The sequence below is a fragment of the Pelodiscus sinensis genome, chromosome 15 (assembly GCF_049634645.1).
Source record: "Pelodiscus sinensis isolate JC-2024 chromosome 15, ASM4963464v1, whole genome shotgun sequence".
In the NCBI taxonomy this organism is placed as follows: domain Eukaryota; kingdom Metazoa; phylum Chordata; order Testudines; family Trionychidae; genus Pelodiscus; species Pelodiscus sinensis.
Genome location: NC_134725.1, coordinates 30987044 through 31010260, shown reverse-complemented (window position 1 = coordinate 31010260; position 23217 = coordinate 30987044). Strand labels below are relative to the sequence as shown.

The following is a 23217-nucleotide window of genomic DNA, read 5'->3' as shown; positions in this document are numbered from 1 at the left end:
TTAAGTGTTGGTGCTTTATCTATACTATTATAACAGGAGAAGTGTCCATCACAGTGTCTGTCTCAGACAACATTGCAGAATACACTGAATGACTTCCTCCTTGCCCTCGCCCCCCATCCCTCCCCACACCAGAGCGGGATGCGAGGCTTGAAAAGCAGCCCAAAAGGGCATGCAGGAGAAAAAGGCAAGGGGCAGGGCTCAGTAAGTGGCCAGCAGGTGCAGTGGGGAGGTGGTGGTGGTATTATGCAGACCTGTGCCCACTGGGGCAGGCAGCTCATGGGCTGGGGCCTGTGCTTCTCCTGCACCCTGGGTGCAGGTAGAGACAGTGTGGGCAGCAGAGCCCAGCAGGAGGCAGCACCCCATGATCCATCATGCAGCTGGTGCCATGGCACAATGACTTCTCCGAGTGACACATTGGGCATGGGGAAAAAGAAAAGTAGTATATGCAGTGGGCCTGGCAGTAAGTCCCTGTCTGCTGCACTCTACCTATGCCTCCCTTGGTCCCCCAAGCTGGTGCCCCGTGGATCTTCCTGAACCCTCCCCTCTCCCGTTCCTGCCCTCTGTGCCTCCTGTGCTTCTGGCTCACCCGCCCCACCTCACCACCTCATCCTCCTGTCTCTGCTGCCCCTCAGTCCGCTGCCCCATAGCTGTGAGGCAGGGCTCAGCTAGTCTTTAATAATTAAGGCCCTGATTCAGCAGTACAACACAATTCAGCAAAGTAGTTAAGCACAAAACTTTAGTTCTGTATATCAGTCAATAGGGTTTTAGCACGTGCATGTGCTTTGTTGACTAGGACAAATTGAAGCATATGCTTAAAAGTTTTGCTGAAATAATCAGTGACTGAGCTATGTGTAAATATATATTGGTCTCTTTTTTTTCAAGGAGACACTAAAAAAGCAGTGCATAGATACAGTTGTCTCTGTTTTGCCTTTTGTTGTATATATGCCATTTTGTGGGGAGGGGTGGGAAGAAATTTGGAAAATCCTGAATTGTGATACTGTTCCTTGTGACAAACACTGTAAAATAGGATCTCTGGAGATAGTTACTCTTTTCAGTGAAAAAGGAAACAAAATCTGATTTGGTAACGGTGCTATTAAAACATATGACCTTATCTGATTTGTCCACTGATAACTTCGATATAGGTTCCAAACAGTCACACAGATGGTGCGAGTCTGGAGAAATGAGTGCCTGAGAGTTTTCCATGACAGATTGATCAATGAAGTAGACAAAATACTGGTGAGTAACTTTTCCGATTGGTTAGTAATCACTTATATGAATATGGAAATTCTTACAAAACTGTAATGCTAATAACTGTTCCACTATAATCTTGAAATCAAACTGTGGATTTGATTCACCATTGCATCACTCCAGTTTTACAGTGGAATTGATTTACATATAACCTACTGATGTTAATACCATGAGAAAGGTTTAGCAATTGGTTACAACAGAATAAACCCACAGATGGAGGAAAGGTCATTTAATGAGAGCCCTGCGTGGATACAGAATTTGTATCTGCAAAAATGAGCCACAGATACCCACATTGAATCCATGGATGTGGATACCTGAGGCTAAAAAGCAAATATCCCCAAATTTGAAGGGCTCTAGATAAAAAATCTGTATCTGGGTGCATATCTGCAAAAACGAACTGGCGATGTGGATGCAGATCTGTGTATATAAAGCAGATATCTGCAGACTTGCAGAGCTCTACATATAATCTGTGATATTACTGTGTTATTACAAACTTGTGAGCTTTCAGACATCAGATCTATCAAAAAGCACTGAAAAGCTGAATGAGATGCTGCATATGTCTTAGGCTTCAAACGCTATGAACTATTCATGCATCTACAAGAGGTCATCCTCAATGATCTTCTGGGCCTAAACTTTATAACTGTATGCTTCATTGGCATGGTTACCACCGTCTCAAATTAGCTGTGCAGTATCGAGTCCTGAAGTTTACCTGTCTCAAGCATGTGAGTTTTACCTGATTAAGTATTAGCATCAGCCCCTCAGCTAAACTGGTGAAAATCAGTGTTAAAACAATGAAGTTAGGCAGCTATACATTAGTAAGACTTAAGAATTTGGCCCAATGGAGGAAGTTTTGTCTCTGCAAAGGCTGCTGGATGTGGGGAGCTCACAATTTCTTGTGTAGTACCATAAAATACTTGAATAAGAAAAAACATTTGTAATGTGCTAAATCTCTTTAAAGTTTGTTACATTTGCATCCAGTACTATATAATGTATGTGTGGATAAATGCATTTATATTTATGTGCTGTATGAAATATGCATCTACATTCTGTATTAAAGAGAGAACAAAGTCTTGGTGACACTGGTGGAATGATATCAGAACTAACTATAAGAGTAAAAGGTAGTATGTGATTTTACCAGAATAAAGATATTGATTTTATACTAAGCATAATCTTCTCTCTGTTAAAGCTGTTCAGCTCTTTGGCATCAAAAGTCCTTGGGCAATTGGGCTGCTTGTATATAAACTATATGCCACTTAGTTTTAGAGGATAAATATACAATGTTAGTAGAGTCTATATCTGCAGATGTTGTATTTATGCCAGTCCCATTAAAATCAATCAAATAGTTACTGGGTAAAAGTTTGCAGGATCAGGCCCTTTGAGTGTTCCTGCATTCAGAACACTTAGCATCATTTTACCTATTTGCACTTATATACTTTAAGGTACAAGGGCATATACAAGGCTTGATTCAAGAGCATTTCAAAGATGATTTAGAGCAGGCCATGAGAGACCCTATTCTTTTTGGAGACTTCAGAATGGCACTGAATGAAGGGGAACCTCGTGTCTATGAGGACATACAGGACTATGATGCAGCAAAAGCTCTCTTTCAGGTATAGTGCTTTATAGGGGCACCATTTCAGATTTTGGTGGGAGGGACAGACCTGTGCATGTCATGATGGTGTGGACTGAGGACAGTGGGTTCAGCAGTGTTACTGAGCATGCTCAGTCAAGCCAAGCACCAAATGGGGAGGGGAGAACCAACCCCATCCACCCTCACCCCCACACACATCATCTCTATACAGGAAAGGCACAGGAAAACTCTAGTTTTTTTTGGCAGACACCTTAGCAGTTAGCTGACAGTAGCACTGTATCTAATTCTGATATAAAAGAAAGAAAATTAAATAAATATTAGACCCACTCAGCTCGAACAGCTTGTGTCCACAAAAGCTCATACCACCATCTACATGTTTTGTTAGTCTTTAAGATGCTGTTAGACTATTCATTGTTTTTTAAGTTTTTCCAGTTACAGACTAACTTGGCTATCCCTCTGAATATTGTGGCAAGTCACTTAAGGGACACTGGTTAGCCTTAACATTTTAACGTATATTCTTACTTTGTTACTAACTCTGTGGGGAGAGAGAGAGAGAGATCCCATCAGGACTCTTGGGCTCTATCTCAGTTCTGGAAGAGGAATGGGGTCTAGTGGGTTACAGCAAGGGAACAGATACATTTCAGTTCTACATAAGAAGATTCAAATGGCCATATTGGGTCAGATGAAAGGTCCTTCTAGCCCAGTATCCTGTTTTCCAACAATGGCCATTATCAGGCGCTTCAGAAGAAATGAATAGAAGAGGCAATCATCATGATCTATCCCCTGGTTCCCATTCCTACCTGCTTGCAAAGAGAATCTAAGCACACCATCCTTGGCTAGTATCATTGATGGACCTATCCTCCTTGAATTTATTTTGTTCTTACTGGAACCCTGTTATGGCTTGAGCCTTTCCACCATCTCCTGGCAAAGAGTTCCACAAGTTGATTCTGAAAAAAAATATTTTATTTGTTTTAAATCTGTTACCTAAAAACTGGATTGGGTTGGCTTCTTATGTTATGTTAGTGAAAGAATAAACAACATTTCCTCATTCAATTTTTCCATGCCAATCATGATTTTCTAGTCAGCTAATATATTTTACTCCAATCATTTCAGTTGCCCTTTCTGTACCTTTTCCAAATACAATTTATCTTTTTTAGATGGGGTAATCAGATCTGCATACAGTATTCATGATGTGGTCATACAAATGTCTTTAAGTAGAGGGTATATGGTATTTTGTCTTATTATCTGTTACTTTCCTAACGATTCCCAATATTCTGTTAGCTGTTTCAGTTTTTAGACTTCTGCTGCACATTGAAAAGATGTTTTCCAGGAGTTATCCACAATGATTCCAACATCTCTTTCTTGATTGGTAACAGCTATTTTGTATCTATAGTTAGGTTTATATTCTTCCACATGCATTACTTTGCACTTATCAACACTGAATTTCATCTGCTCTTGTGTTGCCCAGTCACCCAGTTTTGTGAAATCCCTTTATAACTCTGTGAAGTCAGCCTTGGATTAGTCCCTGTTCACCCCCTTTTCAGCAGCATTTGTAAATTCAATACAAACTTGCAGATCTTAGCAGCACAACACTTATTCCTACTCTTCCTCCCTATTTTTCAAATGGAGTACCTGGCAATGTTTTCATGATGGTCTAACGTTCCTTTAATGACTTGAATGTCCATCCTTTTCTTATTCTTAATCACCTGCATCTCTCTTTTCATAACAAACATTCTGCTCCGAAGGCAAAACTGCAAGCAGCTCAAACTCTGTTGCATTTAAGAACTACCTTTGGAGTCAGGGCATGCAGATTTAAGCAGACCTCAAGTATGAAATCCAGGAGTCTAAATTTCAGAGGGAGGGCTACTGCCCTCCTATTTCCCAATATATGGTGTCTTTGGTGCTTTAACCAGCATCTGGGTGAGTCTGTCTGTGTGAAATAATAGGGTCTGTCTAAGCTGCAATTAAAAACCCATGCGTGCCTGGGCCAATTGATTTGTGTTTGTGAGGCTGTTTAATTGTGTTGTAGAGATTTGGGTTCAAGTTTGGAGCCCGGGCTCTTGCACCCTGAGAGGTGGGAGGGCCCCAGAGCTTGGGCTTCAGTCTGAGCCCAAATAGGTGCAACACAGTTAAACAGTTCCTTGGCCCAAGCCCTCTGAGCCCCAGACAGTTGGCACAGAACAGATTGAAGACATATTTAATAACAGTTTGCCCTTCAGGTGTGTATGGTTATTAACATAAAAGGATTGACTAGATGACCTCTCGAGGTTGCTCCAATGTCTACATTGCTATGATTCCATGAAACCTATGCTACATTCATACTTTGACAATTTTCCAGACTAAAATCTACACAAAATAATGGGGTTTTCTTTTTTTTAAGGGACACTGTCAGCAAGTCTCTTAAAAAACAAGAGTCACATTTCAGTCTGAATTTTTCCACCTTTTGTGACAAATAATAGCTGGGAGGACTCAAACTGAAAAAGATTAGAAAGAAAGAAGCATTTTCCTTTATTTTATCATTTTGTTTACTTTGTGTAAATAACAGTGCTTTGCATATAGTCATTTTCACTCTTTCCTAATTGAGTTTTAGTTTTCCCTGTTTGTGTTTTTCTTTCACATAGTAAAAAAGGAGAGAAAAACATTTTACAAATAGGGAAAAAATGATTGTAAAGCAAGAAAAAATGATAGGGGATTTCTAGATGAGTGTTTTGGATTAGATTATAAACAGGTTTATCCAAGAGATTGAAACATTTTCAAAGTAAATAAATAGTGTCCCTTTTTCACAATATTCCAGTGCAGGCTTTTGTTTTTCTTTGTGAGAAATAAACTTGTTTTGAATCATTAAGGAAGCTCTTTGCCCCTTGTTAGGTACATATAGTTTCTATGTATAGTAAGGTTGGGTATGAATACTAGAAATCAGTGAACATCTATTTATTCCATGAGAAATCCTAAATACTATAAATTTTCTGATAATCAACTTTTTCTCAGAATTCTTTTGAGTAATAATGCTTCTAATAAATTATTACATTCTGTTTGTTTACTAACCTTTTCAGCATTTCCCATTTCTGTTGGTAACTGTCTAAACAATTGTCTTTACAGGAGATTCTTGAAGAGTACAATGAAGTTAATACAAAAATGAACCTGGTGCTTTTTGATGATGCCCTGGAGCATTTAACCCGTGTGCATCGCATCATACGGATGGATCGTGGCCATGCCCTGCTTGTAGGAGTGGGAGGCTCAGGAAAACAGTCCCTTGCAAGACTGGCCGCATATACAGCTGGATGTGAGGTATCTGGGAGAGATTGAAAGTATTTCCTGATTAGCAAGCACTGCAAAATCAAAAATGTGCCTTTGCCTGAGTCACCAGAATAATGTAGCTTTTAAAATGGCGGGTGGCCCCTAACTGTGTAGAACCTTGAGGGGTCTCAGAAATTAAACCTGATACAGACAATGAAAGAAAGCAAGTGATGTCAAAATTAGGGTAGTAGCTGCTTTCTGGAGAGATTGAAAGGGGGTGGAGTGAGCATTCAAAGGTCAGAGATAGGAGGTTGAAGTGACTTGGCATGGAAGATTGTGAGTCCTTGTAACTGGGTACTTAAGGCTGTGAGCAGAGAGTACAGGGTGGGTTTTGGAGATCTAAGTGAAAAATCAGTAGTCTTTAAGTACTACTACTGTTATTTATCTTTAGTGCAGTAGTTCTCGGACACACAAGCGAGGCCTCATTGTGCCCAGTGACATACAAACATCCAAATAAGATGGTGGGGAACAAAGGAAAGAGAGAAGTCCAGAATGATTTTGAGGTTCTGAGCCTAGAGGATTGGAACAGTTTAAAGAGAATACAGAGGAGTAAATATTTTGTCACCATTTTACTTTCACATTATATCTGTACTAGTTATAAGACCAAACCAGAACCCCAGGGAAGTTGAGTTCCTTGTTGTGGGTCCATCTTTCAACATTCTGTGTCTTTCAAATATATTTTATGTTGCATTATTAGGTGTTTGAAATTGTTCTGAGTCGAGGATATGGAGAAAACAATTTCCGTGAAGACTTGAAAACATTGTATATAAAGCTTGGTATTGAGAACAAGGCCATGATTTTCCTGTTTACAGATGCCCATGTGGCAGAAGAAGGTTTTCTGGAACTCATCAACAATATGTTAACTTCAGGTGATGCAGAAAGACTACAAGTATTTCCTGATTAGCAAGCAATGCAAAATCAAAAATGTGCCTTTGCCTGAGTCACCAGAATAATGTAGTTTTTAAATATTAATGTTTCTCATTCATACTGTTTCCTCTGGTGCAGGAATTCATGTTTGAACCTGAGGACAAAAACACTGGTGCTTTAATTGAAATAACCATGGCTGTTCAATAAGCATAAACTTATTGAACAGGTAGTGGGATAAAGTTTGGGTAACTGGAAGGTGTGTGGGGGGTGGCCCTCCAGTTTGAGGAGCTGTCATTTGTGGGTAAATCTATTGGACAGAGGTGTGGTCATTGTTGTGCCAAAGTAAAGGAGACTCATTAGCCAGAGAGTGGTAAAGGGGAAGCTACCGCTTCCCTCCTCCGTTAATGCCTCTATCTCAAAAGCCAGTTCCTCCACAGCACTGTCTGCAGGGGCAGAGGAGGCAATAGCACAGCAGGGAAATGGTGAGCCCACGTTCTGACTGTGGTGCTTCTGCCTTTGAAATGCTATATTCTTCTTCGAGCAGTGTCCCGTGGGTGCTTCACTGCAGATGTTGGCTTGTCTCGGCGCCACAGATCGGAGATCTTTCTAGCCGTAGTCTGCCGGACCACGCATGAGCGAAGTACGGCTCGTGGCTTTTCGCGCCGTTTGAGCAGCGCTGGTCCGGCTCCCGCCAGTTCCTCCTGACCATCCTCGGCCGCGGACGGAATATTGTCTCTCTGGTGACTACTGTTTCCTACAGAGACAGAGAGACTTTATATGTTATTGTATATAGTTCCTATATAGAGTTCCAAGTTATAGTTTACCCTAGTCGTTAGTCAAAAAAAAAAACCAAAACACAACAGTTTTACTTCAATAGTTAATTAGTCATCCCAATGCCGGGCTTTAAGAAATGCAGCGAATGCCACGAGGCAATGCCTGCCTCTGATGGCCACGCTTTATGCATTAGGTGCCTCGGGGAAGGACATATTCCCCAAAAATGTCCCCACTGCTCCAAACTAACAGCTAGAGCTAAACGGGACAGGGACATGCGCCTAAAAGTCCTTCTGTTCGACAAAGCCCTACAACCGGACGTCCAGCAGTCAAAAGGACACTCGAAACAGTCCAAGAAACTTAAAAGAAAACCATCTCCGACACGGTCCCTCCCACCCTCAAGATCGGCTGACGATCAACCAGGGACGTCTACGGCACCGCCCGCGAAAGTAGCGAGGCCGCCGAAAGACAGCCGGAGTAAGTCGGCCCTGAGCCCTTCTATATCGGGCTCGACCATATCAGCCGTTCCCTCGGTCTCTAGGCCGCCTATGGCTCCGAAAACCGCTCCCAGCACTGAGCGTCCCCCGGCACCGGTCCGTTCCCCGGCGCCGAGACGTAGCCGCTCCCCGGCACCGAGACGCAGCCGCTCCCCGGCACCGCGCCATAGTCCAGCACCGAGCAGCCCAGCACCAAGCCGTAGCCGGGCACTGAGCCGTAGTCGCTCACTGGCACCGAGGCCCACGGCACCGAGGCGCTCTCCCGCACTGAGACGTTCTCAGGCGCGTAGCCGCTCTCCGGCACCGAGCCGCTCCCCAGCGCTGAGACGATCACCGGTACCTACGGGCTCACTGACGCGTCCACCACCTCCCACCAAACAACGGGAGTCACAACGACCTTCGGCACCGAGGCACTCCCCGGCGTCGACCGCGCTGGCACCGAGTCGCCCTTCTGCACCGAAAGACCCGTCTCAGCACAGACGCTCACCAACGATGCGACGGACTTCTCCTCTCCATACATCTCGGGAGCACAGTCAATCACCGGTGCCGAGTTGATCAGCGACGCTGAAGGGGCCCACCTCGGCACGGATTCCTCCAATGCCAGTAGAAGTGATTCCGCATTCAGTCATTTCTACCCCAGCATCTTCTCCACTGGAGCATTTACTAGCCCCAACGGCCCACGCAACCAGGGGATTATCTTCTCTATCCCCGAGCCCGGAGTTTTCTCCAGAGCCGCGGTCCCCGTCTCCACAGTACTCCGAGTACTCTCGTACTGGCCATATATCACCACGCTCTGGTCATTCTTACCGCCGTGACCTGCGTTCACCCAGTCGCAGCACTTATTATAGGGACAGGTCGCGATCACCAAGATCAACCCGCTCGGAATACTCAATGGGATCCCGTCACTCCACATCCCCCCATCATCGCCATACTTCGTCCTATCAACACCGGTCCCCGCAATCCCATCCAGGACAGAAATACCAGTCTTCTTCTGCTCCTTTAAGACCACCAACTCCCTCCGGGTCTACCTACCACGTCGAACAACCTCTTCCCGCTCGGGATGTTGAACCTGACCATTCACCAGCACAACAGTCCTCATCGTCCCCCAACGACGCAGTGTTTCAGGGTGACACTTCACCTTCTGACGACCTCCGTCAATTTCAGGAGTTGTTCAAAAGGGTGGCGGAGAGCCAAAGCGTACAATTGGGTGACGTGGAGCAAAAGCAACATCATCTCCTTCGTAACATCAAACACACCCATCAACCAAAGATCTCCCTACCATTGGACGCAGCTATTCTTGAAATTGCGGACGACATCTGGCAATCTCCAGCATCTGTCCCACCGACAAATAAAAAGGCGGATAAAAAGTACTTTGTCCCTGCCAAAGGGATGGAATTCCTATTCATGCATCCGCAACCGAACTCCTTGGTGGTGGATGCAGTTCAGCAAAGAGCAAAGATGCCACAGTACAAGCCTACTGCTGCGGACCAGGATAGTAAGTGTCTCGATTTATTCGGACGTAAAATCTATTCCTCTGCAACTCTAACACTTAGAATGGCCAATTACTCCGCACTGTTGGCGAATCATAACTTCGATAACTACACCAAGCTTGTACCTTTGCTCCAGCACATTCCAGAGTCAAAGCGGGACATCCTAAAGGCTGTGATAAAAGAGGGCTACGCAGCCTCAGGAACAGCCTTACATATTGCTCTGGACACAGCTGACGCAGCAGCGCGCACGACAGCCACATCAGTCGTTATGCGCAGAGCATCCTGGCTGCAACAGTCTTCTGCTCCCAAGGACCTGTTTTCAAAGGTCGAGAACTTACCTTTCGACAGACAGAACCTCTTCTCCGAGAAGACTGACCAACTCCTACACTCGGGGAAGGATTCCAGAACCACTCTGAAAACGCTCGGAATGTACACCCCTCCATACCGCAAAAAGCGATATACGACCTACCAGAGACGGAGGCCCCCCTTCCGGCAATCCCCTCAGTATAGACCCCAGGACCAACAGAGGGGTAGGCAGCGGCAACAACGCAGCCGCCCGCCGCCCAAAACGACTTCCCAGCAGGGTACCAGGCAGCAAGTTTGACGCTTCCCTCGAGGGGTTGAGAACCATTCCCGTCAATACCATTCCGAGTGCTTCAAAGGCGATATTTCATCACCGCCTCAGACCGTACCTCCATCGATGGGCCTACATCACCACCAACAAATGGGTCCTCGAAACAATTCGTCTCGGTTATACCATTCCATTCACGTCGCTACCTCATCCATCCCCCTCTGCTCCGTCCCTTTTCAGGGACCCATCTCATGAGATACTGCTCAGACAGGAAGTCGCCCGTCTTCTTACTGTCGGGGCGATAGAACGTGTTCCGGACGAATTCAAGGGCAGAGGGTTCTACTCCTGCTACTTCGTAACGGAAAAGAAATCGGGATGGAGACCGATACTACATCTCCGCGACCTCAACCGTTTCTTGCGAAAACAATGCTTTCAAATGGTTACCTTAACCACAATCATCCCAGCACTTCAGAATGAGGATTGGTTCACATCCCTCGATCTTCAGGACGCATACTTTCACATTGCGATCCACCCAGCACACAGACGATTTCTGCGCTTTCAAATTGGTACAGACCATTTCCAGTACAAGGTCCTGCCGTTCGGTCTCTCGTTGGCTCCGCGGGTTTTCTCCAAGACCCTGGCTGTGGTGACTGCATACCTACGTCGCCTACACATAATGATTTTCCCATACCTCGACGATTGCCTAATAAGAGCCCAGTAACTGCAGGAGTCGATCAATGCCACTCAGATAACACGCAGGCTCTTTCACGAGCTGGGACTCCTTCTCAATGTTCCAAAGTCATCACTGGAACCACGCCAAACAATACAATTCATAGGCGCCCGTCTGGACTCTATGACCGAACGCGCATCATTACCGATGGAAAGGTTCTCCACGATGCAAGACTTGATTCAGATATTACTCAACAGCCCAAAGGTTCCCATACTAAGGTGCCTGCAGCTCATGGGTCACATGGCCTCCACAACGTACGTAGTGAAGCATGCAAGGTTACATTTGCGATGCATCCAACATTGGATGGCTCGAATCTGTCCCCCCCAACGTACGCGATGTCCACAGGACAATAACAGTCCCCATCCACGTCAAGAAATCACTTACTTGGTGGACAGTACCAAACAATCTATTGTTGGGAGTGCCCTTTCATCGCCCCCAACCGTCGATGCAATTGACAACGGATGCGTCACTCATCAGATGGGGTGCGCACCTTGGGCGCGAGCAAATACAAGGCCTATGGTCGCCAGACGAGTCGCTGATGCACATCAACTTTTTGGAGCTCAGGGCAGTGTACAGGGCATGTCAACACTTCCTTCCTGTCATTCAAGACCAGGTCATACGAGTCCTGACGGACAATATAATGACCGTCTATTATATAAACAAGCAAGGGGGTGCCCGGTCCCACTCCCTGTGCGCGGAGGCGGTTCGCCTATGGAACATGTGCAATCGTCACAATGTCTTTCTAGTCGCAGAATACCTCCCGGGTCAGCACAATGTAAGGGCAGACGCCCTCAGCAGACATTTCTGTCCCAATCACGAATGGGAGCTGCACCCAACCGTGACTGCGACGATATTCCAACACTGGGGTTTCCCAATAGTGGACCTCTTTGCAACTTCTCGCAATACGAAATGTCCTCGGTATTGCTCGAGAGCGGGGATCGGACAGAATTCAGAGGGCGACGCTTTCCTATACAACTGGGGGCGTCACCTACTATATGCATTCCCACCCACACCTCTAATTCCACGGGTGGTAGAGAAAATAATTCGAGACAGGGCCACAGTAATCCTAATAGCCCCAGCCTGGTCCAGGCAAACATGGTACCCATACTTACATCGCATGTCAAGGCATCCTCCGTTTCTTCTGCCACCTCGACACGATCTCCTGTCACAGGATCATCACTCCCTGCTTCACCCGCAGGTGAATCATCTTGCGCTCACGGCATGGTACCTAGTTGGTTCCAACAATCAGAAGTGCTATACTCACAGTCTGTCAAGCACATTCTGCTGAACAGTAGAAAACTATCTACATGGACTACTTACCTTTCTAAATGGTCACGTTTCTCATCGTGGTGTTCACAAAAGGACCTGGACCCAGTCTCCTCACCTTTACAATATATCCTGGACTATCTTGTACACCTTAAGGATTCAGGCCTCACATGTACCTCCATCAGGCTTCACGTCGCTGCAATTGCAGCCTTTCACCAGCGGATTAACGGATACTCACTATTTTCTCATCCAACAACTAAAAGATTTTTGAAAGGAATGTCTAACCTTTACCCGCATTATACTCAACCGGCGGATCCTTGGGACCTTGAGTTGGTTCTCAATTCCCTAACAGCCAGACCGTTTGAACCGCTAGCAACATGTATGTTATACAATCTGTCTATGAAGGCTATTTTCTTACTGGCCATCACTTCCGCGAGGAGAGTGAGTGAACTAGCTGCGCTATCAGCCTCTCCTCCATATACGATTTTTATGCACCAAGCAGTAATACTCCGAACATTACCACGCTTTCGTCCCAAAGTGATCTCTCGATTTCACATTAACGAACCTATAATCCTCCCGGTATTCCATCCTAAACCACATGCGTCACCAGAGCATGCACGCCTGCACACTTTGGACGTCAGACGGGCTCTCGCCTTTTACATCGAGAGGACCAGACCATTCCGTGTGACGGATGCATTATTAATATCAATGACGGACTGTTCTAAGGGTTGCCCACTGTCCGCCCAACGCATCTCTTCTTCCATCGTACAGTGCATAAGGTCATGTTACGAACTATGTAAGAAACCACTGCCTTCGACTATGAGGGCTCATTCAACTCGGGCGGTCGCTACATCCACTGCTTTTCTCAAGGGAGTCCCCTTGATAGATATCTGCAGAGCTGCTACGTGGTCTTCCAATTTAACATTCGCCACGCATTACGCTATCCCGAACTTGTTAATACCTGATTCCACGGTGGCGACAGCAGTGTTATCCTCAGCTACAGCACGATAGCTCCGAACCCTCCTCCATTCGTGAGCTACTGCTGTACATTCACCTACAGTGGAGCACCCATGGGACACTGCTCGAAGAAGAAAAAGAAGTTACTCACCCTGTGCAGTAACGATTTTTCTTCGAGATGCGTGTCCCGTGGGTGCTCCACGAACTGCCCTCCTCCCCTCTTTGGAATTTATTATTATTTGTCTTTCAGACTAAGAGGCAGGAGGAACTGGCAGGAGCCGGACCAGCGCTGCTCAAACGGCGCGAAAAGCCACGAGCCGTACTTCGCACATGAGTGATCCGGCAGACTACGGCTAGAAAGATCTCCGATCTGCGGCGCCGGGACAAGCCGACACCTACAGTGGAGCACCCACGGGACACGCATCTCCAAGAACAATCGTTACTGCACAGGGTGAGTAACTTCTTTTTTCATATGCTGAAGCACCACAGTCAAAATACACTTGCCCATTGTTCCCCGCTGCTCTTCTGCATTTTAAAAGTAGTAAGAGCTGGCCCTTGCTCAGTTTAAAAGGCTGAGGCACAGCTGGCATAGCGAGTGCCCCACCTCCCCCTTATCAATTAATCAAGTAGTTGATGGAAATTCCATCAACTACTTAATTAGCTGATTAATTGAAATTTAACAACCCTAGTCTGGATAGGTGTAATGGGCTACAAAAAGAGCTATTTTGCCCTATCCATGGTATTTGACCCAGAATTCTCTCTCAAGCTGTTTCCTAATGTGGGTTATATCTTAATAGAGATATTGTCTCATGGACATCTTTGATTACATTTGTGATCCAGAGGCACACATCCAAGTCTTGCTGCCAAAAACAGCCTTGTGAAACAAAACAGTGAGAGTGTACACACTGCTTGATATTTGTCTGGAAAAACACCGTTTTGGTGACAAAAAACTTCTGCCTCTAAAAGAGACTTTTTTTTTCCCTCCCTCACTTTATTGTTGACAAAAAGCCAGTGTGGACTCTATTTGTTTTGTCAACAGAACTGGCTTCTGCCAGTATCTCCCAATGCCTACCCTAATTAGGGATGTAAGTGACTAGTCGACTGTCTGATAAGCATAAGCTTATCAGATAGTCGAGAAGTGACTTGACTAGTTGCTTCCTCCCCCGCTTGCTGCCTCTATCAGAGAGAAGCAGCAAAGTGGGGGAACGAGCCTATGCTGGGGGGAGCCAGCTTAAAATTTGGCTCCACCTACCAGTGTCTCTGTGGAGAGGGGAGAGGCACAGCAGGGAAATGGTGCGAGTGGGAACTGAAGCAGCTGCTTCATCCTTAGAGGAGCCTACAGGCTCTTGTACATTTCAAAAGCAGAAGCACTGCAGGGAATATGGGGTGAGCCTACAGGACGCTTATACATTTCAAAAGCAGAAACCTTGCAGCGAGCACGGGGCCAGTATAGACTCAAGCAGTCTCCACTGTGTTCCCACTGCTATGCTTCAACCTTTGAAATGTAAAAGAACCCTACAGGGCTCTTGCTACATTTCAAAGGCTGAAGCACTGCAGTTGCAATATGGGACGAGTGGGGACTGCTTGAGTCCCTGCTTGCCCCATGTTCCCTGGGGTACTTCTGCTTTTGAAAAGTACATGAACCCCATAAGGCTATATGAGGCAAGAGGAAGGAACAAGAGCTGGTGCTGGGGGGGAGCCAGCTTAAAAGCTGGGTCCCCCCACAGACAGAGCCTGCTGTCACCAAGCAGCCCATTTGTAGCAGCCAGGGCTTCTGAAGCAGCACTTGTCCACAGCCAGTCGTGGCTGCCATGAACAGAAGCTACTGCTGGCACTGCTCCTGCCCATGGCCAACCCCTGCTTGTGGAGGACGGGGCTGTCTGCCATGAACAGGAGCTGCTGGACTCAGTGTGAGCCAGGGCCAAGCAGACCCAGCTCACACTGATCACTGTGCCTCTCCATCTGCATTTTAAATGTAATAAGAGCCCAGAGGCTTACGTTACTACATTTAAAATGCAGAACTTCAGCACAGGAGGCTTCCGGAGCCAGCATGAGCCAGGACTGCTCAGTCCCAGCTACAGCCAGCTCTGGACCTACACCCCACTGTGGATATGCAGCGCAGTCCTATCGACTAATCGTAAAATCGATACAATTTGTATCAACTATACGATTAGCCTAATAACCACATTTTAACATCCTTAACCCTGATGGCTCTGTGAGTGTTTTGATCTTTGCTGCCCTGCAGACATGCACTCCTTCTCTTTTTAAAGTTCCGGGAAGTATCTGACAGCTGAGTGAGCTGCTTCTTTTGGGGAACAAACAAAGAGCAAATAATTGGAGTGCTTCTGTTCTGCCCTGCACTACGAACACAATGGCACGCAGACTGAGACTGCTGCAGGAAGAGGGGGGCAGGCTGCTGTACTGCTTTGACATTCCTCAGCATGGAGAGCTCACAGAGCTACTCATGATGTAACTCCCAGCAGCTAAGGATGGTGTGGGAGAACTCAGAGGGAATCCCAAGATGTGCAGGAATCAGCTCTGCCTTTGCACAGCACTGCACTGTGGGATACATACCCACAGGCACATTACTCACACTGTCAATGATGGTCCTTCCAGTGTGAACATGATATGTCCTCAGAGAGAGTGTGAACATCCTCTAGTGATTTGTGTTTTGTCAGTTTTTGGATGTCAACCTAAGTTTTGTTGACAAAATCGGTAGTGTAGACTCAGCCTTACTCTCTTCTTTCTGTTCTCTTTCTGCATCTCCTCTGTGTGTATTTCTGTGTCCCTGTGTCTATTTGTCTGTGTCTATTTGTCTGTTTAACTCTGTCCTGATGTCTGTCTGTAGTAGCTGTTAAATACATAGAGTAGCTATTTGTTTGTGGATAGTTAAAATGTGGACTGATTGTTATATTCCCTAGTTATGTTTTATGTACAAATCTGATGAAGCATGTGTTTTAATTTTTCATATGCATGTGATCAAAATAATTATATTTTATTTTACATTATTATGAGTTCCGATAAATTACTTATCACTTGTATGTTGTTTGCCATGTTGTTGTGGCCATATTGGTTCCAGGATATCAGAAGAGAAATAAGGTGGGGCGGTAATAACTTTTGTTGAACAAACTTCTGTTGGTGAAAGAGACAAGCCTTGAAAGTACTCAGAGTGCTCTGTGTATGCTTAAACCAACTTTTTTGAGGAAAGAGACAATCTTTTGAGCTATGATGTTTTATATATTTGAAATATAAAAAAATGATGTAATTATTCCTCACAAGACCTTTGTAAGGGATGAAGGTACCATAAATATTGCCCCCATTTTCTAGATAGGGACACTAAAGTGATTTGTCCAAAGCCATTAAGAGTATTTTTTGCTGAACCAATTTTAGAAGTCAGCAATTTTCTGGCTTCTGGGACAATTATCATTCCCCTAGGCCTTGCTGCCTCTTTACCATGCTGAGAACTTTCTGTGACCGCTCTGTCTTTATGTGATAGGAATTGTACCAGCACTTTTTCCAGATGATGAAAAAGACTCTATACTCAGTCAGATTGGAGATGAAGCTATTAAAGCTGGAGTGGGACCTGCTAAAGAAAGTGTCTGGCAGTATTTTGTAAATAAGAGTGCAAACAACCTTCATATTGTCCTTGGGATGTCACCAGTTGGTGATACCCTGAGAACACGTTGCCGAAATTTCCCAGGTTTGTGTATTAAATTTTACACTTCAGTGTTTAGCTCCTGTGTACATATGGGATGCTGGTTAGAAGTAATCTTGGACAAGTTCTTCAATGGATGTGTGCAGATATTTTAAAAGCAGTTATTCATCAGGGCAAACAAATAGTATAGTATAGTATATTTTATTATTAGTTACCACACATAAGTGGAGATTGATTGACATTTATATGGTCAGTTTCAGGCTTACCAATGGGGAAGGGATTGGGCAAAGGGGGCAACTGGCCCGGGGCCTTGCTATTTAAAAGGGACCAGGATTTCTGGCTGATGCTATTGCGGCAGTGGTGGTGGCCCTTTAAATCACCACCGAAGCCTCATGATGCACAATCCAGGCAGCTGTGAAGGCTGGTTGGCAGTGGAAGGACATAGAAAGGTGTGGGTTAGGTGGGACTGAGGGCTGGCTGCTGCAGCCCCACACCTTCTGGGAGCGCAGAATCAGTCCTTCCCTCCCATCTTGTCCAGGGGCACAGTAAGTCTGTTAGCCCCCCCCCCCGGCTCTGTTTATATTTGGGTCAGACAATTAACAGTCAGTTAATAACTTCTTTGAGCTATGAATGTGTGCTAAATGGCCTGCCTGTATTGCAGCACTTCATCTCTATTAGAGTAACTCTCAAATTGTCTCCATTCACTGGTCTGATATTTACAGATTAAAGACGGTTTATGAGTAGCTGTGGAAATAAGTTACTTACTTACAAAAGAACAATGCAGTGGGTCACATGAGGGGTAGGCCTGGACACTGGGTACTCAGTTCGTTATTTGATATTTAAATAGAGGGATTGGTTTATGCGTAAGCACCTTTGCTAAAAGTACCAGACCGTGTACTAATTAAGCTTTTGATCCTGCAAACACATATGAGTAAAGTTAAGCATAAGCATATTTGCAGGATCCGGGGTTAATACTGAAGATGGATTGTTTTGTTGACAATATTTATTTGTTTTAAGGTCTTGTCAACAATACTGGCATTGACTGGTTCTTGCCCTGGCCCCCACAAGCCTTATATGCCGTTGCCAAGTCCTTTTTAGGTAAGGAAAATGTCAGCTTCAAACTCATGGTGTATCCAGTAATATCAGGATTCACTGCCTTTAAGATATTTGCTGTTACATTAAGGATGATTCTTCATTTTAAATTGACAGTCTAATGACTAAAAACAAATTACAAATAGTTACTAAGTCATGTCCCTTTCCAAATATATTTTTAAGTTTGCTAAAATTCAAATTGAAACTAACTTCTGTGTTTCTGAGAAGTCATATCATCTTCTGCATAAGTAAGTGAAATAAAGTATCCTCACAAACATTAGCAGGATGTTTGCAGTCCTTTGCCCAAGGTACAGTGGCAGCAAGCAAGTTTTTACTTCGAGAAATCCCTTTCAGGTTTCTTAATTGAACTTGGTTTAGAAGTTGAGGATGGGGTTTTTAGAAGCACAGATCCTGGACTTCTTTCTGGAGCCACTTTTAGGCCCTGCTGAAAATCCCACCAAGTGCCAGTAAAAAGCAGCAGATGCATAAGGGATTACAAGAGCTGCCTGCAAGTAGAATGGAGAAGGACTTGGGAGATTTTGTTATGAAGCTGTGTCACTCTCACTCATTTCTTGCTGGTAAAGAAGTTAGACATCAAATGTCTGATGTATCTAAATGTGGCTCTCAAGTCCTTCCATCTTTCCATAGAGAGTCCATAGGAAGTATTTCTTATGAACTCCCTGTGTAAATGATTCTTAAATTTGCACACACCCCAGTTTTTAAACCTCTACAGATCTGGTTGTGTTGGTCTTGAATCTTACACTCACAGATCTAAAGTCCTTTGTTGTGTAGATAGTGAGCTCAGCTGGCTAAGATAGAATTAATGGTTGAAAAATAGTACATTCTACAACACGTTGAACCGCTCTAGTCCAGCACTCTTGGAACCTGATTGCTTCCAAACCAAAGAATTTGCCATACCATGAGAGGTCAATATTATCTAGCAACATCGCCAACACTTCCACTGCTTACTGGGCTTTTAGAAGACATTTGGGGTAATTTAGAGCTTAATAACAGCACAGAACACTGAGAGCCAGGACTGGTGGCTGTAAACAAACTTTGAGACCATGGGAAACTTGGCCATGCCCATGATAAGTGGACATCTGGCTAACTAAAACCAAGGCATAGTGAAGGGTGGGGGGGACAGTTGCCCCCTGGTGCCACACTAGGGGGGCGCCAGGGTGGGAGCAAAGCGCATGCTGCTATGGCCCACATGATGCTTTTGAACAGAGACCCGGGAGTTGGCTACGTGCTCCCGGCTCTACACACTGCAAGTGAGGCAGCAGGTTTGGGCGGCAGGAGCAGCCACTTTAAAGGTTAGATTTCCTTACCCGGCCATCCCTTCTTCTGGTGCCTGGCTCTGCGGGGAGGAGAGGGAGGAGGATTTGATGGGGGGGAGGGTGCTCCCGGTCCTGGGGGGGCCTGGTTCATGGGGAAGGGTGAGTGCATTGGGATGGGGAGCGTTGGGGGGGGGCCTGGCTCTGGGGGAGAGGTGGGTGCATTGGGGTTACTTATAATTTTTCTAAAATAAAAGATATTTTATAACAAATATAAAAACTTAAAAAATAATGGTCTGGTAACATTTTAAAGACTAACAAACAAGTAGATCAGGCATGTCAAATTTGAAGCCCACTAAGGGCAACACAAGTGAAAAATGATAGCTTTCAGGGACACCAAATAAAATGTACTTCTATCGGAAAGTTGTAATTATTTATTATTATAGAGTATGTTAAAGTATATTTTAAAATATTTTTTCAGGTCTTGTTTTAATATAATACAATAATTTGATGTGTAAAATTATTTGCTCACAAAATAATTTTTAATTTCAATATAAATGTAAGGTGCTTTTAAATTTTTTATATGATATATAACTTGTTTTGTTGAAATAAAAACAGGTATAGACTATGGTAAATCAAATAGGATAGGCTTCTGTGAAAATTTCAGATACTTTGTAAGTTTGAGATTTTGCATAAACATATAATTATTCGTACAATTTCAAATAATTTATCTGACATATTTATTTATATAAAATTAATATACATTTTGTGATTTTATTTGGAAATAAATAAATAAAACCCAAAACATTAACAAAATATCCCCCTCAACTCTCCCGGAGCCAGGCACTCCCATATCCCTGTTCTAACCCAAATGCCTTCCACTCTCCCAAAGCACCACCAACCCACTCTTAACTCAATGCCTCTTCCCTTCCCCAGACCCAGGCACTCTCAGTCCCTCCCATACCTAATGCCTGGGTCCTGGAGCTAGTGTCACTGTCACCGCTGCCACACATTTCTTTCTTAGGCACTGGGGAGGTGTGAGCACAGCAGCTAGCTGTGAGCAGGCACTTGATGCCTGTGCAGAGCAGCCTGGCCAGCTGTGATCTGCACTCAGCCATGTGCTCCCAGCGGCCAGTGGTCTGCACTGTATTCTTTTATAAAAATGTAGTGGCAGGCCACAAAAAAATTAAATTGGGCCATATGTAGCCTGTCAGAAACCTGTATGACATGCCTGATATACATGGTATCATGAGCTTTTGTGGGCACAACCTACTTCCACCCACGAAAGCTCATGATACCATTTACATAAGGGGTGGGCAATAATTTTTGCCCAGGGGCCACTTCAAAAATTTTTGAAGTAGCCCTAGGTCAGTGGTTTCCAACCTTTTTACACTGAAGATCACTTTTTAAGTCTCAGAACAGATGAAGATCTACTGCCCCACCCCTTCCTTGAAGCCCTGCCCCTTTCTTGAAGCCCCGCCCTCTCTATTCTTCTCCTGTCCATCACTTGCTATCCCCAGCCCTTAATTACACACTGATAAACACTTTATTTTTAAATTATGCGATATATAAAATTAAAATCAGGTGTTTATAGTTATGAAATAAATGATCTGTTCTTTATTCATGCTATTTAAATCTACAATGAAGCATTTATAATTATACATTTTGTGGGGACAGAGTTCTGCGGCTGGGGGCAGGGGAGAGGGAACAAGGTGCTGGGAGGGGAGAGGACAGGGTTCTGCAGCAGGGGACAGGGTGCCAGTGGGGACAGAGTTCAGGGATTGGGGACGGGAATGGAGACGGGAGTGAGGACAGTGTTCAGGGAGTGGGGGCAGAGTTCTGTAGCTGGGGACAGGGGAGTGGAGTCTGGGGAGCAGGGGCAGGGTGCCAATGGCAGCAGAGTCACCTGCATCTACCTCCTCCCAGGATTCTCTTTCCCCGCCCCCCTCGTCCCCTGGGAAGCCAGCACATGCCTCCTCCGGGCCCCCCGCGGCGCAGGGAAACCCCGAGCGTGCCTGCCCGGGTCTAACCCCCGTGGGAGCATGCCTCGGGGGCAACCACCCCCATTCCGCGGCAGGGCCAAACCCCCATGGGAGCCTGCACCAGGGGCAACCTCCACCCCTCCCACGGCGGGGCCAAACCCCCCTTCTGCGGCGTGGCCCAGCCCGGCCCCTCCCCTCCCCTCCTGCAGCGTGGCCAACCCCCGCGGGCACCTGCCCTAGGGCCAAACCCTCCTCCCGCGGTGCAGTGCGGCCAAACCCCTCCCACAGCGCGGCCAAACCCCGGGGCCAACTCCCGCTCCCGCGGCGCAGGGAAACCCCTGCGCCCAACTCACCCCTCCAGTGCCGGCGGTGCAGGGAAGCCTCCGCACTCCTCCTCTAGGGCCAATGCCCCCTCCCCCTGCACGCAACAGAGCTGTGGGAGGGGGAGCTGCCCACGCACTTCTGGAACCCCCGGACGTGACATGGGCTTCAGAGAGGATTTTCATCCACCCCGGGGGAAGCCGGCACTACACTAGAGGTAGGTAGTGGGGCTTCTCGGGAGTGAGGGGAAAATGGGGGGCAGGGTTGCCCGAACGCCTCGCAATCAACTGGTCGAGGCCTCGTGATCGACCAGTCGATCACGGTCGACGGGTTGGTGACCATGGCCCTAGGTCACCCTCGCTACGCCTCTGAACTAAAATCATGCTGGATCATGGATGTTGCTGGATCAGAAAGGCTCAACCTGTATAATGCAAAGATCTGAGCTCAATCTGTAGGTGTTGATATCGCAGACCCCACAAAACTCAAATTTGCAGGCTTTTTCAGGGTGCGCAGAGATGTACTGGGAAAGAACTTTTAAAAAATATATTGGCCAAGTTAAAGAGAACTCCAGAAGCTGGAGGCACTATGGTTGAATGCTGTGAGCATTAGACCAGCTCTTAGGATTCCTGGGCTCTGTTCTTCACTCCGCCACTGACTTTTATTTTTCCCAGTGCTTTAGTCTCCCTATCTGTAAAATGGGAAATGACGAAATTTAGCATCTTTTGAATGTCTTTGACATGTTTTATTTTTCATGTCCTCTTTTCAGGGGAAAATCCATTGATCCCAGCAGAGTACTCAGAGTGTGTGATTGAGCACATTGTCATGGTGCATGAATCTGTAGGGAACTTCAGTAAAAAATTCCTACAAAAGCTGAGACGCAGCAACTTTGTTACGCCAAAGAATTATCTTGATTTCATTAATACTTACTCAAAATTGCTGGAAGAGAAAAATCTGTTCATTTTAGGTAAGGTTTTCTCTTTTTGAGACTATATGATAGAAATGGTTTTAACAGACTCATTTCACTCTTCGAGTCTGTGCAAAAGCAATCAAGTAACTACAACCCAAATGCCCCCAAATTACTACTGCATTAAATAACGAGTCTTTCTCTGAGTAACACATTTTCTTTATCTGGACCTGAGGCCGAACCTCCTATGCAAACCTCCCAGAGCTTTGGGAGAGTCTGGATATGGATTTGAACTTGGTTGCTCACACTCAGCTCGGGGTTTTATAGAGGTGCTGGTGTGACATGCATTGTTCCTCTTGGAATAGGTAGCTGTATTCTGATGAATACTGCAATGTGCTTAATGCATTGAAATGTACAGTATGCAGACAGTCCCCGGGTTACATGGATCCGACTTACATCAGATCCCTACTTACAAACGGGGTGAGGCAACCCCGCACTAGCTGCTTCCCCCCAGCAGACCAGGGAGACGCGAAGCTAGCCCCCCCCCCCCCCCGTCCCCAGCAGACCAGGGAGATGCGGAGCGGCTTTTCTCAGCAGACACCTCAGCTTGAGAATAAAGGACTGAGGGAAGTGAGGTGTGGGAGAATAAAAGTGAGCTCTGGAGAAATGTTTGGCTAGAGTTTCCCCTACAGTGTGTACCAGTTCTG

The 23217-nt window shown here is 45.6% G+C and overlaps 1 protein-coding gene across 4 annotated transcripts in view; it reads left to right on the top strand.

Annotated features, from left to right (window-relative positions):
* The window catches only part of DNAH10 (dynein axonemal heavy chain 10), a 201463-nt gene that overhangs the window by 117750 nt on the left and 60496 nt on the right, over positions 1–23217 (top strand). For all 4 annotated transcript variants that reach the window (XR_012896005.1, XR_012896006.1, XM_075898516.1 and 1 more), the window contains 7 exons: positions 1143–1236; positions 2688–2855; positions 5936–6124; positions 6831–7002; positions 16779–16982; positions 17955–18035; positions 22373–22570. Coding sequence is in view for 2 of the 4 variants with exons in the window: in XM_075898516.1 (XP_075754631.1) it covers positions 1143–1236; positions 2688–2855; positions 5936–6124; positions 6831–7002; positions 16779–16982; positions 17955–18035; positions 22373–22570 (1106 nt within the window). In the remaining 2 variants the exon portion in view is untranslated. The remainder of the gene's footprint in view (positions 1–1142; positions 1237–2687; positions 2856–5935; positions 6125–6830; positions 7003–16778; positions 16983–17954; positions 18036–22372; positions 22571–23217) is intronic.